The 17,766-nt window shown below is 61.3% G+C and overlaps 1 protein-coding gene across 1 annotated transcript; it reads left to right on the top strand.

Annotated features, from left to right (window-relative positions):
• Positions 1–7,719: 7,719 nt before the first annotated feature.
• LOC123390347 (glycosyl-phosphatidylinositol-anchored molecule-like protein) lies at positions 7,720–17,491 on the top strand. Its single transcript, XM_045074265.1, has 4 exons — positions 7,720–7,886; positions 11,531–11,616; positions 12,047–12,154; positions 17,036–17,491. Exons 2-4 carry the CDS (start codon positions 11,550–11,552, stop codon positions 17,329–17,331), a joined length of 471 nt encoding a protein of 156 aa, XP_044930200.1. The 5' UTR covers positions 7,720–7,886; positions 11,531–11,549; the 3' UTR covers positions 17,332–17,491.
• Positions 17,492–17,766: the final 275 nt, after the last annotated feature.

Raw genomic sequence — 17,766 nt, 5'->3', positions numbered from 1 at the left:
TTCTCACCCGATATTCTCAGATGAGAGGACGCGACACCCTGTGTACCATGGACCGTGCTCCGCTTGCTGGAGGAAGCCGAACTTTCTCATACCCTACCCGTTGCCTTTATCTGCCCAGGCTTGGTTAGCTTCCATATCTCTCTCGTTCACAGTTACATCGGCCCCCGGCCTTCTTGGGCTCCTGATGCCTCGTGGTCATACCCGTTCTGTACAAAGGAGGAGGTAGTGGAAGGTTTCTAAGTGCTTGGAACAGAATGATGTTTCAGACAGATGGACACGTAGTTCAAAGACGCAGAGGCTGCAGAGAGCCTGCATGTTCAGGAACGTGCCAGCAGCTGCACGAGTATCAATCAGGGGACAGGTCCCCAGCAGCCTCCGGTGGGCAAGATTTGAAGCCTCGACTCCTGAGCTCCTCCCATGGGCCCTTGTGTGACCCACCAAGTCCAGACATCAGAGAAGAGGAACGGGCAGCTTATGGAGCTTCAGAGAGTTTTCTTCTCCTTGGAAGATGGCTTCTTAGACTCAAAGTGATCCTCAGACTCCCGTTTTTCTAGGTCTGAAAGCCAACGCAGAGGTGCTGAGGCTCACAGGCGTGCATGTTCTAGCATGGCGACACAGGCCACTTGGCAGCACTGCTGCCTCGCCCAAACCCACACCGCCCACTCCCCAGGCTGTGCTCCCAGGAGCAGCGGCACTCAGCAAGGGGAGGTACCTGGCCCTGCTGTTGGCTACTGGACCCACGTTCCCGATGATGGATGAAGGAACATGGGCACACCTGTGAGCCCACATACCTCTGCTGGGTGCTGAGCAAAGTCCAAGTTCATTGCACAGAATTTCCCCTATTCCATCTCCCACAGCCTGCATGGAGGAGTCCAGAGAGAGCAGCTGTGGTCTGCTCTGCTATCAGAGCTGGGCTGTCCCTGGATGCTGCCCCCCACCACATGCTGAGTCCTTCACTGTCAGAGGCAGGCCCCTGGCCAGGGCGGCCTCCGCCATTAAAAGATGGCGCCTGGCTAGTTGCCAGGTTAGGATTGCCTTGTGAGACTAAGCGGAACGCCCAAAGAGGAAGTAAACACCATTGGTTTGCTAGCTATCCTGTAGTTGTTTGTTTGGGTGCACAGCCTGATTCGCTCCCTCCTGTACCCTGCTCGCAGATTGGTCACGTAAGCGTATATAAGTGTGTAGACTTGCGGAAATAAGGAGAGAGAAGATGCATCCGAACTGGGGCTTCTTGTCATCCTTGCGGGCCGAGGGCAATACTTCACTCCTGGGTGTCCCACACCCAGCTCCTCCAGTCTTCCTGCTGGCCCGGGGTCCTCCCAAGGCCAGAAGCATCTGAGCACTACTCTCCCTGGGTACCACTAGGGCTGGTACAAATACACACAGAGAGAAAGGAATCAGCCCCCAAAGCACGTTCTGTCAGTACCTACCCTTCCCTGACCTTCTGGTTCTCCCTGCTCAGAGGCCCACGCGTAGAGGCCCCCTCTGTCTAGGAGGTAGTCAGGAGCCATCGCTGAGGGGGACTGGGACAGGCCTTTACGTTAGGAACTGCTGTAGTGGATGGGAAAGGCTTGCCTACAGAGTGGCCAGGAGATGGTCCCCCCACCACGCCCCACAGCCCCTTCCCCAGGTCTGGCCTGTGCATGCGTACCAGGAACCTGGGGCTCAGCTCTCCATTTGGGACCACAGAGGCTCCTAGGCCTCAGGATGTCACTAGCAGGGAGCCCAGGCCTTGGTAGCCAGGGGACACACTCGGGAGCTGGGACTTTTGCTTATCTGGGCTATGGCCCAGGGATCAGCTCTGGGCTGTCAATGAGCCGCCAGCCAGTGCCCCAAGCTGTTGCCGAGCACCTCTCAAGGGCACCATGGCTCGGCGCTGGTGGCCGGGCACTTTTCTGGCTTCCCTTTTGTCTTTAGTTCCTCGTGCCATTCACTCTTCCCTAGGAGCCTGTGAAGTCTGCCATGGGATGAGCACGGGTCCTCAGCCTCCACTCTGCACCCCACACGTTTCCGGTTCGTCGGCAGGACCACCGGAAGTGGCTGCCACGCTGCATCTGAGTTCCCGAGTTCTGACCACGCTCTGCTGTCTGGTGCTGGGCCTCCAGACTCCTCTTCCGAGGGGAGCATCGTGTGGCCAGAAGGTCTTGGGTGATTTGCCCGCAACAGAATGGTGGTCTGCAAATATTTAACAGCGTACGCCTTCGTTCCCGAACATATGGTGCGCTCACACCCCTGATTATGTAGCTCTCTTGTAGAAGCTACTCCCCCTGGGACAGGTGAAATTATTACAGCTTCATTTTTTCACTTAAAATTTCAGTACAAATAGGGGCGCCTGGGTGGCTCAGTCAGTGGAGCGTCCAACTCTTGGTTTCAGCTCAGGGTGACCTTCGGGTCCTACGATCAGCCTGGCATTGGGCTCCACGCTCAGTGGGGAGTCGGCTTGGGACTCTTTCTCCCTCTGCCCCTCCCCTAAGGACCCCCTCTTTCCCTCTAACTCTCTTTCCAGGGTAGATACACACATTTCTATAAAAACAGAAATAAATACACTTCGACCACTTTCCTCCTGCACCCCACTATCTACCCTGGTCCAACTCTTTGTGGTCTGCTGTATGTCGGCACTGGCCTTCCAAAAGCTGGTGTCCTCTGCCACCGGGTTTCGGTCCTGATGCCTCAGGATGTTGTTCTCCAATTTGTTTAAAGGTCATTTTTATATTAGTTATTCCCTATTGAGAAAACCTCGACAGACCCTAATTCCTGTTAGCATTTACTGAGCTGCCTATGAACCCCAGGAGAAGCCGAGATCCTTATTCATGGAAACAGAGTAACTCAGTTTACTCAGAGTAACTCAGGGCACATTTTTTTCTTAGGTGCAGCGGAAGCTGTTCTCTGCCTCACATAGATGACACCTCAGTGTTATATCTAAAAGGAGGAAAAAAACCCCGAAGTGGGTAGTTACAGTCCCCGGTCGTGTCAGATGAACACCCAGCACCATCATTTCCCTCCTCCAAGTGGGTCTGGAGTGCTTTGTCTTCCCTCCTGGGCTTCCCTCCTCCTCCCCCAGGCTGTGCCTCACTCACACACCCACACCCAGACACACGGCATGGACATGTACACACACAGAAACACACCAGTGCACACGGACACCGGAACCACCTGCCTGCCCACCCGTGCCTTTCAAGAGAAGAACCCTCCCCACGCTCACACGTGCACATGAACACACAAGCACACGCACATACACGCACATGCACACGCTCGTAGGCACATTCACACACATGCACACACACACACGCACACACTTGGCATCTCACATTCGGCAGCTCAGCAGATTTGCCATCTGTTCTCCCGGCCCTTCCCATTCACCTTCGTGGGCCACCGAACCTCCTCCAGCACTAGCTGTGCCATCCTCAATCCCTCTAGGCCCTGCGCCCTGACCCCTGCGCAGTAGCCCGCTGTTGGGTCTGTATTAGGGCAGGACATGCTCCCGGGAGAGAAGCTGGTCACCGTCTCGCTGCTGCTCCCGTTCTCGGACACAGCCCTGGACGGTCCCATGCGGACCAGGCCAGGCTTGGCTCCCATCATGACCTCTCCCAGGAAGGCAGTCTGACGGGACATCGAGGAGACAGCAGGGTGCTAGGGAAGACACCAGGATTCTAGCACTCCTGCCCGTCTCTGCCCGGGGAGCCCCAAGATGAGAGACTCTCCCTTGAGGTGACCAAATCCACAAGCTGGCTGTCCTGACCATCTCTTGGTCCCTGATGCTTCTGCTTTCCACTTCCCAGAACGACCTGGGGCCCTGAAAGTGGCCATTATGGGTGGCCCCGCCATGTCTGCAACTCAACACCTGCTGGCCTGCCTTCTTCTCCCAGTCAGGAGGCTGGCGGCCCGACTTACCTGTTTGGTGACATTTGTCTCCACGCATGGCAGGGCCATGACCAGGATCGTCATTTCCAGCGATGCCTGATCCTGGACACAAAGAGCTGGACGATGTGCTCAGCTCTGTGGCCCCAGGGTCAGGCCTAACTGCCAATGGGACCAGGAGTCCAGGATCAGGGAGGGAGTGTGGTCTCTCTGGGAGGGTGGACACCTACTGACACATTCCATCATCTGGTAACCCATTTTATGGTCCACCTCCCATGCCAACCAGATCCCAGGTCCAGCCACGCTCACCCTCACCATCCACTCCAGACCCTCCTGCTTCCTGACACCAACTGTGCCCACGGCCCACCTCACTCACTATAGCCACCGAGCATAGGCCCTATCTACCCACACACCGGTTAGTAAGCGAGTTAAGCCATTGACTTTTATTGAAATGATTGGTATGTTGGGTGTGAACTCCCTCAGAATCTCTCTCTGCTTTAGATTACTACGTACATTAATCATAGTACAAAGTTGACTGATTCTTTCTGTGATGTGTCATCCCTGTTCTTTTTAATATCCCTCTGGATGGCTCAACTTTGCATTTCTGTTTCCGTTTTACCTTACACCCCAGGCTCCTGAAACAGCTTTCTTTCTCCACGTTTTCCTATGTGACTGTTCACTCCCGGCTGTCTGGCTTCAGTGGTGCCCCTTCATCCCCGCTGACCGCCGGGATTAATGACGACCATTCCTCGTGACCCGTGAGCTGTTCTCCGTGACGCTCTCTTCTTACCCCATTCTGTAGTCCCACGACCTCCGCTTCATCTGCGCTGACAGAGGAAGCCTGGAGCATTTAGCCCTACATAGTAGGAGTCGGGGCCATCACTCCCAAAATTAAACACCTGCCAAACTGGAAACCAACCACATTTCGTAGCCCCTCAGAAAACTGAGGTCACCGAAGTGACAGTCCAAATCCGCTGAGCCAGGGGGACCTTGCCAGGACGTGGTGAAACATGCTGACCTGGAGCAGAAGCTGCTGGAGCGGTCAGCCAGGAGGATCTTACACCTGATTTTGAAAACATGCCGGAGGTTGGGTGTAGCAGCAGTCCTCGGGAATCTCCCGTTCTCACAAGAGTCCGCATCCTGCCCCAAGCTCTTGGCCACCAAGCCCTTTCTTTTGCTTTTGGAAGGATAACTGCTGAAAGTGCCACCAAACACACCCTCCGCCCTAGGAGCAATGCACAGGAAAGATGCGAGCTACAACAGGAGACAAAAGCAAGGACACTCAAGAATGTGAACCCTAAGGAAGCAGAGCTGCAGCAAACATTACAGCGTCCAACCCCAGGCCAAGTAGCGTGAATCGTCATGCCCACGGCCTATTTACAGCAGTTCCTACTAACCAGCTCCACCCGTCGGCTTTCAACCAGAAATACAAGAAGTGCCAAAGCCAAGAAAACAGTTTTGCGGAGGGAAAGCACGCACGAGGACAAGACCTATGTAACAGATCTATCACAGTCATTAGAGAGGGAGGTGACAGGACTAGGATTGGAACACGAAGAACCCCAGTGGAAAATGCAGATGACACGCGAGAACACATACATAATGCGAGCATAGAGATGAAAACTCTGAGTGTCAAATGGAAATGCTGGAAGCCAAAACCAGTGTGGCAGAGATGCCGAAGGCTGGAGAGGGCCCATCAATGGATTCGAGACACATTCGGAAAGACTCGGTGAGTTTGAAGACGGGTCAGTAGAAATCTCCCCAGCCGAAAAACAAAGGCAACAGACAATGAGAAAACAGAATAGAATATCGAAGAACTGTGGGAAGGTGATGTGAAATAAATACAGGTAGTTGAAAGACCAAAAGGAAGAGGACAGAAGGCCACAGAAGAATCGCCTGACATGTTAACGGCTAAGGCCTTTCCAATGCTACTGATAGACATCACTGGCAAGACTCTGGAAGCTTCGAGAACACTACGCGTACCACCACCCAAACGAACAAGATGAACACACACACACACACACGCACACACAGAGACATTTTACGTACACCTGAGCGTGTTCAAGTCACAGAAAATCAGAGAAAACTTTAAGGAACCCGTGCAAAGAAACGAGCAGGGGAACGACAGTGGGCTTCATGTCAGAAACCACGCAAGCCAAAGGAGTGTAACGAAACATGTCCCGGGTTGGAAGACAGATCGCGCCTACCTGGGATCCCGCACCCGGAGGAGTTACCCTTTGAGGTACAGCAGAACACAGTTTTGCAAAAGCACATAACGTGTAACCTCCACTTCGTCCCCTATTGACTGGAACTCTCCTTTACTACTGCGTGATGACAAAATACACCGCACACGTTTGCGGTAGCAACTCCCATCTCCTTTACAATGCCGAGTCAATGGCTCCGAGAACGTACATCACGACTGCAAGGATGCGCTCTCGACGTAGTCATCGGCACGTGCTACAAGCCGCACCCCTCCAACAGCACAGAGGCCCGGGGGTGCCCCCGCTCCCTGCACATGAGCAGAGAGCACAGCTCCTCGGGAGGGTCAGCATCGGCCAGCCGCCCGGCGCCTCGCCCCACCGGCCCCCGCATCCCCCGCAGCAGGGCCCCAAGCTGCTGCAGGCAGGGACGGGGCACAGCAGGCCTTTCCCAGCACGAAGGCCCTGTCACCGCTGCCTCCGTCCGGAGGAAGGTCCCCTGCCTGCTCTCCATCAGGCAGCGCTCCGCGCAGACAGCCAGGCCCTGCGGCCGCCTCCCCCGGGAGCTCGGCCCCGGTCCCTGTGCCCGCAGATGCGGCTCCGGAGGCAGTCCTAGACCGGACCCTCAGGAGCAGCTTGGGCTCGTGCCGGGACCCCGTCCCTCCGACACTCCCTGCTCCTACCGGCGTCCTGACCAGCGTCTCTGGGAAGGGGAGGCGCGTGTGGATCGGGCCAGAAGCGTCCGTCGCGCGGAGGCTGCAGTGGGGCCCAGGAACCTCCCGCCAGGCCCGCCCCCGCCCCTCTCCCCGCTGCGGGATCAGGTGGCCCGAAGGGCGGGCGCGGAGGGGCGGGGACCCCCGCAGCGAAGCCCACACCCGGGCCCTCTGCTCCCGGAGGGCCCCCGGCCCCGGGCAGCGCCTGCCCCCGCAGCGAGGTCTCGCGGCTCGCCGTGGAGGGTTCGCGTCCACACGGGCCGGAGAACTCCGAGCCGCTTCTTCCGACGAGGGGCGCCGAGCAGAAGTGAGTCCCCGGCGACCCGGGGCACGGGGTACGGGGCGCGGCCACGTTCACCCCCGCAGCCCCGCAGCCCCGCGGCCCCGCCGCCGGCGCCCCCGGGAGAGGACGGCAGGAGTCTGGGACCGCGGGCAGCGCGGGAAGGACAAGGCGACAAAACAGCGCCCGACAGGGCGGCCCCAAGGGCGGGCGGAGGAAGGGCGGCCCCGGCAGCCCCGCGAGGAGGGCCGAGGAGGGCCGAGCGCGGCGGCGCCGGCTCCGCTCCGCGTCCGCGAGACCAGGAGGGCGCGACCCCGCTCCGCCGCACCAGCGGCCCGGCGGGAGGACGCGCAGAGCCGGGCCGAAGCGCTCCCCCAGGGTCCCGCTGGGGCTGCGACCCCCGTGCGGAGGGACGCCCCGCACCACCGCCCCGCACCACCGCCCCGCGCCCGCCCAGGCCCCGCGGACCCGGCCGGCCTCCGCGCCCCTCCCCCGCCCCTGTCAGCGACGCTGCTGCTGCTGCTGCTGCTGCTGCTGCGGGCCGGCGACCACCTTCCGGAAACCTCGGGAACGGTTCCCGCCTCCCGGCCCTGGAGGGCGGGGCCCTCGGAGCCTGCCGAAGCTTCTGGAATCCCGCGCACCTGAGAGCGCATGCGCACGGGCGTGCGCGCGCAGGGCCCCGCGGGAGTTGGCGCGCCGGCGCGGACGGCCTCCGGGGCGCGCTCCAGCTGAGGGACGCGCCGCTGTGCTGCGGAGGGTCGTCTCGCTCAGCTGCTTCGGCTGCGCACGGAACCCCGCTGTGCCCGCGGCCTCAGGCCCCGAAGCCCGGGGCTCCAGAAGGTTCTCTGGGGTCGTCGAGGGTCGGGTGTGGACGGGGGGCTGCGGGAGCCGGCCGGTGGGCGCGGGAAGGGACTGCGGGGGCGGCGGCGGCGGCGGCGGGAGGCCGGCGGGGAAGCTTCTCCCCGCGGCGCGGCGGGCCGTGTGCCCCGGCGGCCCCGCCCCCACCGGGTGCTCCCCCAGGCGCGCGGCCGCTCGCCCCCGCCGGCTGCTCCCCCACAGCGGCCGCCTCTGCGCCGACAACCGCCCGGCTCCCTGACAGGCCGGCGCGGCCCTCAGACGGCGCTCCTCCCGCAGCAGGCGGCCGCCTCCCTCAGGCAGCGGCTCCCCGCGCCCCGCACGGCGACGTCCTCCTCGGCCAAGGGCTCACACACGCCCCCGTAGGGGCCACCACCCCCTGCCGCAAGGGGCTCCCCCCCGCAGAGACGGCGCCACCCCCCAGCCAGGTGCTGTCCCCAGCCCGGTGGTCGCGCCCCCGCAGCCGGGCGCTCCCCGCGGGGACAGGCGGCGCCTCTCGGGGGCTCGGCCCCATGACCGGCGGCCGCTTCCTCGGGCAGATGCTGCCCCGCCGGACGGTGGCCCCGAGCAGACGGCCGCGCCCCTGCCGGACAGGCGGGCGGGTCCCCACAGGGGCTCCCCCACCGCCACCCCTGCTCAGGCAGGGACTCGCCCTCGAGAAGGCCGGAAGCGCCTGTCAGGAAGGGCGTCTCCCCACACGCAGGTGGACGCCCCTCGTGCAGGTGGCCTCTGCCCTCAGGAAGGCGGCCGCACCCCTGCCCTCAGGAAGGCGGCCGCACCCCTGCCCCTCAGGAATGCGGCCGCACCCCTGCCCCTCAGGAAGGCGGCCCGCACCCCTGCCCTCAGGAAGGCGGCCCGCACTCCTGCCCCTAGGAAGGCGGCCGCACCCCTGCCCTCAGGAAGGCGGCCCGCACTCCTGCCCTCAGGAAGGCCGCCGCACCCCTGCCCCTCAGGAAGGCCGCCGCACCGCTGCCCCTCAGGAAGGCCGCCGCACCCCTGCCCCTCAGGAAGGCGGCCGCACCCCTGCCCCTCAGGAAGGCGGCCCGCACCCCTGCCCCTCAGGAAGGCGGCCCGCACCCATGCCCCTCAGGTAGGCGGCCCGCACCTCGGCCCCTCAGGAAGGCGGCCGCACCCCTGCCCCTCAGGAAGGCGGCCGCACCCCTTCCCTCAGGAAGGCCGCCGCACCCCTGCCCCTCAGGAAGGCGGCCCGCACCCCTGCCCTCAGGAGGGGGCCCGCACCCCTGCCCCTCAGGAAGGCGGCCGCACCCCTGCCCCTCAGGAAGGCCGCCGCACCCCTGCCCCTCAGGAAGGCCGCCGCACCCCTGCCCCTCAGGAAGGAAGGGGGCCCCAGCAACCCGCACCGCTACCCTCAGGAAGGCGGCCCGCACCCCCTGCCCCTCAGGAAGGCGGCCCGCACCCCTGCCCTCAGGAAAGCGGCCCGCACCCCTGCCCCTCAGGAAGCGGCCGCCCGCACCCCCTGCCCCTCAGGAAGGCGGCCGCACCCCTGCCCCTCAGGAAGGCGGCCCGCACCCCTGCCCTCAGGAAGGCCGCCGCACCCCTGCCCCTCAGGAAGGCGGCCGCACCCCGCCCCTCAGGAAGGCGGCCCCACACCCCTGCCCCTCAGGAAGGCGGCCCGCACCCCTGCCCTCAGGAAGGCGGCCCGCACCCCTGCCCCTCAGGAAGGCGGCCCGCACCCCTGCCCCTCAGGAAGGCCGCCGCACCCCTGCCCCTCAGGAAGGCGGCCCGCACCCCTGCCCCTCAGGAAGGCGGCCCGCACCCCTGCCCCCTCAGAAGGCCGCCCCCCTCAGGAAGGCGGCCCGCACCCCTGCCCCTCAGGAAGGCGGCCCGCACCCCTGCCCCTCAGGAAGGCGGCCCGCACCCCTGCCCCTCAGGAAGGCGGCCCGCACCCCTGCCCCTCAGGAAGGCGGCCCGCACCCCTGCCCCTCAGGAAGGCGGGCCGCACCCCTGCCCTCAGGAAGGCGGCCCGCACCCCTGCCCTCAGGAAGGCGGCCCGCACCGCTGCCCTCAGGAAGGCAGCCCGCACCCCTGCCCCTCAGGAAGGCGGCCCGCACCCCTGCCCCTCAGGAAGGCGGACCGCACCCCTGCCCTCAGGAAGGCCGCTGCACCCCTGCCCCTCAGGAAGGCGGGCCGCACCCCTGCCCTCAGGAAGGCGGCCGCACCCCTGCCCCTCAGGTAGGCGGGCCGCACCCCTGCCCTCAGGAAGGCGGCCCGCACCGCTGCCCTCAGGAAGGCGGCCCGCACCGCTGCCCTCAGGAAGGCGGCCGCACCCCTGCCCCTAGGAAGGCGGCCGCACCCCTGCCCCTAGGAAGGCGGCCGCACCCTCCCCTACCCCTCAGGAAGGCGGACCGCTCCCCTACCCCTCAGGAAGGCGGACCGCTCCCCTACCCCTCAGGAAGGCGGACCGCACCCTTGCCCTCAGGAAGGCGGCCGCACCCCTGCCCCTCAGGAAGGCGGCCGCACCCCTGCCCCTCAGGAAGGCGGCCGCACCCCTGCCCCTCAGGAAGGCGGCCCCATGCCCCCACACCCCTTCCCCAGCACCTCACGCAGGTGCTTCCTGCCGGGCAGGCGCCGACTCTCAGCCTCAGCCTGTCTCCTCTGGCCTCAGCGCAGGGCCCCCCGCTCTCGGGCAGGTGGCCTCCCCCGCGCTCAGGGTCGGCCCCAGTGAGGCAGGTGCCAGGCTGCCCCCCAGTCCGGCTCCGTCTCCAGCAGGACCCACCTCCTGCCCCATGGGGAGAGGCGTCCCCTGAGCACCGAGGACTGGTCGTGACCCTGAAAAGGCAGGTGGGGCCTCCAGGGCGACAAGCTGCTGGGGCGGGGCACCAGGGTTCCTGCAGGACAGCGGGCAGGCACAGGTCGGGGTGCCGCTGGGGCCCCAAGGGTGCTGGAGCAGAGGCAGGCGCTGCTGGTGCCTCGGGGGCCGCCCTGGAGCCGAGGGCCAGGGTCCGGGCTCAGCTGTGGGGGGCCCCAGGCGCTCCCAGGCCTGCACCTCGGGGCCACCTGATTCCGCAGAGGTGGGGTTCGGGGAGAACGTTCCTGGGGCACACTGTGGCCAGTGTGCAAGGAGGCTTCTGGCATCTTCCACGCTGTAGTCACGCCCTGTCCCCCATGTCTGTCCAGACGCTGGCGGGAGCAGGAAATAGCCAGGCGGACAGTGTTCTGGCGCTTTCCCCAGGTTGTTCTTGAGATGGAGGGGTGCATAAGGAGGAGCATCTGGGGGCACAGGGGACCTCGGGCGAGCTCCAGGTGGAGGCGGCCCCAGGACCTGGCTGCCTGGGCCGAGCGCTGCCTGGGGGCGAGCAGGCGGGATGACTTCCCCCAAGATGAAGTCGCTGGTGGTAGCGCAGCCTTCCTGCTGGGAAAGGCCAAGCCCCAGTCCCTGCGTGGAGCAGCTTGGGCCCTGCTGGGCGGGGGTGCAGGGGCAGGTGGGGAGAGGAGCCCAGCGGCGCGAGCAGGTACGCGCTGCCCTTCCCTGAGGAGCCCGGCTCGTGCCCCCCTGGCTCCTGCACACATGCAGCCGGGGGGCGGCGCTCTGCGCACACGGAGCTTGCTGACACGCGTGTGCACACGGAGCTTGCTGACACGCGTGCCCTGCGTCTCCTCGCCCGTAGGTTCGAGCCTCTGCAGGAGATGATGCTCCTCTGCGCCTTGCTGCTAGCCGGCGGCTGGCCATTGGTCATGGCTTCAAGTGAGCATTGTGAGTATGTCGAGTCCCTCAGGAATGGGATAAGCATTTACTGTGATATCCTGATCAGAGAAGGAGTTCGAGGGGGAATTTCTGTCATCGTAGCCAGCAGAGACCTTTGTCATCAGTGCAGATGGCGGACACGGGGTGGAACTTCCTCATGTGAGCAGGCAGGGGTGGCTGGTCCAGCAGCCTCTGGGAGGGCACCGGCCGTTTATGACTCTCAAGCTTCCTCGGGCAGTTGAGGCTTATCTGCAGAGGGCAGGGTCCCCCCTTTGGCCTCTGGGAGCAGGAACAGGCCCCGGCTTCTGTCCAGAAGCTCGTGCTGCCAACAGCAAAGGGGCCTTCAAGGCAGGGGGAGGGTCATCTGCCAGGGGAGGGCGCAGCCGGCTGGTAACGGGGCAGAGACACGCGGGCCTGATGCCACTGCGTCTTCCCTCAGGGCCCTACAATATGAGGTGCTACAACTGTTGGACCATCAACAATTTCTACTGTTCACAATCTAACCTCTGTCCCTTAAATTTGAGGCGCTGCCTGACAATCTCCGTTCGTAAGTATCTGTTTGTCCTTCCTACGCCTTGTGATTGAGTCCGTTTCAGGGAGCAGGTCCAATAAGTTCTTTCTCTGCACCCAGAACCGGCCCTTGGCCCATTCTGACCCATCCCGGGAGCACATCCCAAGCACTAGGCTCAGCCCAGCAAAGGGCAGTGCCACCATCATGGAGAGCCCAGCCCCATAATCTGCCGGGGCGGGCTGCAGTGTGCACATGTCCTGAGCTGTCTTGAGGGCTTGGGGGTGGCTGCTTCTCTAGGCTCTAGTCCCTGGCAGGCCTGGTCGTGTGTGTCGACAGCGCTGTGTAACCTGGGTAGTTCCTCGTGGCCCATTTGATTCTGGTCGTTGCCAGAGGCTTCCAGATAAGCAGACCCAGGAAGTGGACACGCCATGGTCGTATCAGGGCAACACCTACCTCCCGCAGATGCCAAGACCAAGCGTGAGCTCAGGCAGAAAGGTCAGGCAGTCGGGCCCTCCCAGCACGCTCTCGCCTCTCACTCAGAGGCTCTCGGGTCCTGAGAAAGGCGCCCCACTCTCCAGGCCCCTAAGCTGAGCAACGTGAAGCACCGGCGGCCAGTGACCACTTGTCACCCCAGAAACACTCCACACACATGCCCCGGGGGTTCTGGGCAACCGTGCCGGCGCCGTCGGTGGGGAAAGACCGCCTCTTCAAGAGCATCGGGCAAAAATTCATCTTCACCTAAACCTCAACTGGGATTCAAAAATTCCCTCCGAAGGACCGTGGGCTAAGTGTAAAAGGTGCAGTCTGGGACTTTCAGGAGGAGAGAGCGCCGAGGAGGCTAAGCCAAGAGGACCGGGCCTGGCCGCCAGAGCGGGACCCACAGAGGGGAACTGGCGGTGGGGGACGCCCAGCGATGAGAAGCGCTTCTGTGCGGAAGGCCCTGTTCGGAGGGTGGAGAGGCTACGCACGGGAGCACCAGCGTGCAGCCCGCACTCCCCACAGAAGACCGCGGTCCCCAGCACAGACAGAGCTCTCGCCGTTCAACAGCAAACAATGCAGCCCTCCCGCTAGAACGAGGCCAAAGACACGAAGAGATATTTCACCGATGCAGAGAAACCCATGAACAGATGTTCAGCATCTTGCGCCACTGCCAAAATGAACACTGACACACACAGTTAGGCGTCCTGAATCCGAGTGGCCGAAGTAGAAGAGAGTGACCGCCCCGAATGCTGGCCGGGACAGTAAAGAAACCAGATTCTCACACACCGCCAGCGACAGTGAAGGGGCAGCCGAGACGGGGTCCGGTTTCTTACAAACTGAACACGCAGCTACTCTGCGTGCCCGGAATGGCACTTCTGAGGGTTTCCCCAGAGTAACCAAGTAAAACGGTGCGGCTGTTCACAGCAGATGAATGTGCGACACGCCCGGCCGGAGCATCCCGGCTGTTCTGCACTGCTTAAAGGGTACGGAAGCCATGGGACGGCCGCCCTGCGGGTGCTCCTGCCAGTAAAGAGGAGCAGGTACCGATCCGCCAGCCTGAGCGAATGTCTGGGGCTTCTGCGGAACGAGGGAGGGTGAACCCCAGAGGTGACCGTCCGTGGTCCCGGTTGAGGCCGTGCTCGAAATGACCAACTGCGAGAAGCGGACCCCAGGTTAGTTCTGAGCGCGTGCGGACGAGGGTCCGTGGCTGGCATCTGGGTGGCAAAGACGTCAGTGCATCCGTCTGAGGGCGGAGTGCGGCGATGCAACTGTTGTCTGTCCTGACCGTTCTGAAAGCCAGTGCCCTGGCTGTGACAGCCCGCTGTGCCCTCGCCAAATGTTCCTTTGCAAGTGACTGAGCGACGCTACACGGGAGCTTGCTGTATTTCCTGCGAGTGCTTTGAATATGCCGTTGTCAAAGGGAAAACGTTTAGCGGAAAAGCAATTAAAAATCTACGTGGTTAGATGGTGAAGTCCGGTGGACGTAACGTGGCTGTTTTCCCCAAATTAATCTAAGAACGTCCTGTTCCAGTCAGACTCTCAGTAGGTCTGTGTGTGTGTGTGTCTGTGCACCCACATGCAAGCTGAACCAGATACTGGGATGTGCCGGGGTTAGGAAGGGCTGGAGGGCCCGAGGCAATCTTGCGGGAGAGCAGAGAAACTGGAGGATGGCGCTCTGAACTCGCAAGATGATTTATACCTTTTTGTCAATTCAGACAGTCTGATGTTGGTGTCCAGGTTGAAGAATAGACCTTTAGAGGGGCAAGGAGATCTCAGGTGTGTCTGGTTTCATGCTTTCTGACGACTTTGGCCCCGCAGGTTTAGGGAAGGAGGCTTGTCTGCGCTCACAGCTGGTGGGAGATGGGACCTTAGTCACCGTATGTACTTTACACCAAAGCAGCAGCTTCGGGTGTCTTGTGGATCTCCTTGTAAATACGAAGAGAGCAAGGGGGTCCTGGGCATTTATCCAAAGAACAGTGATCCGAAGGGGCACATGCACCCCAGTGTTTAGAGCAGCAGTGTCCACACTCCCCGAAATACGGAAAGTGCCCAGAGAATGCATAGAGATGGCGTGTGTGTGCGTGTGTGTGCGTGCGTGTGTACACACATAATGGAGTATTACTCAGCCGTGAAAAGAACGAATCTTGCCATTTGCAACGACATGGTTACAACTAGAGTGTCTTATGCTCAGAGAAATGAGTCACTCAGAGAGACAAACGTCACATGATTTTACCGGCATGTGGAGTTTAAGAAACAAAACAGATGAATGTAGGGGAAGGGAAGAAAAACACAAGAAGCTGAAAGCAGAGAGGGAGAGAAACCACACGAGTCTCTTAACTGCAGGAGATAAGCTGAGGGTTCCTGGAGGTGAGGGATGGGGACGGGGTGACGGGACGATGGGCAGTAAGGAGACTGCCGGCTGGATGAGAACTGGCTGCGGTTCGCACCTGATGACTCGTGCGGTTCTGCGTCTGACACTCGGAATACCGTAGACGTTCCCTGAATTGCATTTAAAGAAGATAAATTTTAAGACGTCAGCTGAAGGGAAACGTAGAAGAATATCTTTGTATCCTTGGATAATTACGAACTTGAGAAAAGCGAACAATATCGTGCTGGTCACATGTGGCCAAAGTGGCAGGTGCGATTACATAAAAACTCACCACTTCTGCCCCTGAGAAGACACTGAGGAGACAGTGAAAATGATGCCAGAGATGAAGAGAGAGCAGTGGAAGGCGCTCTGCGGAGGGGCTGTACGCGGTGTGTATACAATGACCTTCGTCCTACGGATCAGCAGTTGAACAAGCAGATCGCTGCATAGAAATTCGAGCAAAGCGGCTTGAAGGATGTTACCAGAAGATGATACCCACATGGGCAGGAAGTCTCCACAACGAAGCTCAGCATCATCGTTTTTGGTGGAAACGCCAGTCTGAGCCTTGATGCGGTACCCCCAAGGCAACGGCTCCGCATTCACAAACGCCCAGTCAGGGGTGGCGAGTCGTCGAAGCGTCCACCACCCTGTGGAGCGTGCATAGGTACGGCAGGCCCGGCAGCGTGTTCGGCAGCATCTGCCGCAGCCACGCGTCCGCACCCTGAGGACGCGGCGTTATCAGCTCTAAAGAACTCTGCGCGCTCGCTTCTGGATGAGGCCCAGAACATTCCTTGCCATGCTCCTTGGGGATAGACAAGAGCCAGGAACAGCCCTGACGCCCATCACGCCCGTGCCGTGGCACAGTCAGCGGGGAAGCATAGAGCTACCGAGCAGGCGGGATACAACAGGGGCCGCGGCGGGGGTGGGTGTCCCAAACACGAAGCAGGCAGGAGAAGCCAGACACCGAAAGGACACAGCAGGAGTCCGTAATCACAACGTCCAACGACAACAACGAAGTTCAAGGATGGACGAAGTTAACATATGGCTTACACACCGAGACACTTGCTGTCTTGGGCGCTGGCTGCTCGTCGTGCCTGATGGAGGAAGAAAAGCAGGAATGAGGGTTTTCATCCAGTTCTGTTTCTGGACTTTGACGCTGCCAATATTGTTACCAACCCTTCCTGGAAACCCCCTCGGCGGCCGACTTAGGATTCTGCGCTCCACAGGACGGTACGGAACTTTCAAGAGTCCTTTACGTGGCAAAGAAAGAAAAGCAAGTGCCTGGAGCCGGCTGTTCGTTCCTTCTCTGTAACCCCGGAGCCATGAACGGCACATCAACTGCGGCAAGTCCCAGGGAAACAAGTCGTGGGTCAACACGGGTCCCCGGGGGCAGGCTCATGAGCGAGAGCCGAGGACTCGAACTCAAGGACTCGCGAAGGAGGCCTCAGAGGGAGCCTGGCTCCAGCGGCACTGGCTGGCCGAGGCTGTTGGGTGTGCCCGCCACTGAGGTGATCACAGTCACTGTGGGGCCCTCGTTGGGACAGAGCGTCCAGTCTGTGCTGGGGAGCAGGTTGGCACTACGCGCACATCGCAAGTTTCTGTGTTGGGCCAAGAGCTGGGAACGTCTGGCCGAGGGGCCGCTCCAACTGCAGAAAATCAGGTGAGGGTCACGGTTTTGGGGTGCTCCACGCCAGGGCCTGTGTGATCCTGCGGGACACGAGCCACCGTATTTCTAGAGCCCTGGGAGTCTTAGCGCACGTACCAAGCCAGGCATGTCACGCGTGCGGCTGCGTGCCAAGGTGCCCAGCGACTATCGGGGGAGAGCCCGAGGCAGAGGTGAGGTGGCAGTGCGGACAGAAAAATGTTTCTAGGAGAACCTGTTCAAGGAGGAACAGAACCTCTCGAGGCCTCACTTGACGTTCTCTACCAGCGAAGAATTCTAGGCATCGGAGAAGCAGATGTAGAAGGAGGGTGCGGTGCTACGCGGCGCTAGTTAGACTGGTGAGGTGTGTGTTGATGCTCGCAAGCAGAAAGCCTGAAATCAATGATTTTCATATCTGTATCTCTAGGTTTGAATGAACGGGAACTCCTTGTTTACAAGAACTGTACGAGCAACTGCACGTTCGTGTATCCCTCCGAAGTACCCCCTGAAGCCCCGAGATCCAAATTTTTCAAAACTAATAGTTTCTATTATGTTCGTTGTTGTAACTTTATTAATTGCAACGAGGGAGGACCTCTTTCTCTGGAGAAGGATTTCTCCCCCGAGCGTACAATTGAGGAGACTCTGTCAGGGACCGGACGCTTGGCGGAGTCGGCATTTTTCCTGGGTGCTGCCTCCATCCTAGTCAGCAACACACTGACGTGAGAAGCCCTCCTAGAGGGTCTGCCCCCCCCATTCCTCAGAGCAAGTTCACGTTCCATCCCTCCCTCGTGAGCCAGGCGCCCTGACCCACATGGCTCCCGGGTGGCGGGTTACCCCTTTGCAGCCTACTTGGAGAGAGAAATAAAGAGCATCATTGTTTGGACTCTGGTGCCCTGGAGGTTTCTTTGTGGTTTTAGCGTTCGATCCGTTTGTTCCTCTTCAGTCATCAGCTCACGAGTAGACCAAAGCCTCTGCCACTCCGGCACACGGGGATCGAGCGTTTGAGTGAAAGCGGAACGGTTAGAGGGGACAGCGCACGTCTCAGCTGGCAGCGCCGGCCCAGCTGTGCCCAGACCACAGGGAGCTGAGGCCCCCCGAGACCCCAAGCTTCCCTCTCAGAGCGGGACGGTGGTTGCAGGAGGGCGCTTGGCCATAAAG

This window comes from Mustela putorius, unplaced genomic scaffold, assembly GCF_011764305.1.
Source record: "Mustela putorius furo isolate JIRA1106 unplaced genomic scaffold, ASM1176430v1.1 tig00537304_pilon_pilon_pilon, whole genome shotgun sequence".
Taxonomy (NCBI): Eukaryota; Metazoa; Chordata; class Mammalia; order Carnivora; family Mustelidae; genus Mustela; species Mustela putorius.
The sequence above is the reverse complement of the archived record's forward strand: the minus strand, read 5'-3'. Positions and strand labels throughout refer to the sequence as shown.

What these genes read in the sequence shown, in the direction of transcription:
- LOC123390347 (XM_045074265.1), top strand. Translation starts at nt 11,550, where the DNA reads ATGATGCTCCTCTGCGCCTTGCTGCTAGCCGGCGGCTGGCCATTGGTC. An exon ending in CATGGCTTCAAGTGAGCATT is followed by an intron (nt 11,617 to 12,046) that starts GTGAGTATGTCG and finishes GTCTTCCCTCAG; the next exon opens with GGCCCTACAATATGAGGTGC. An exon ending in CTGCCTGACAATCTCCGTTC is followed by an intron (nt 12,155 to 17,035) that starts GTAAGTATCTGT and finishes CTGTATCTCTAG; the next exon opens with GTTTGAATGAACGGGAACTC.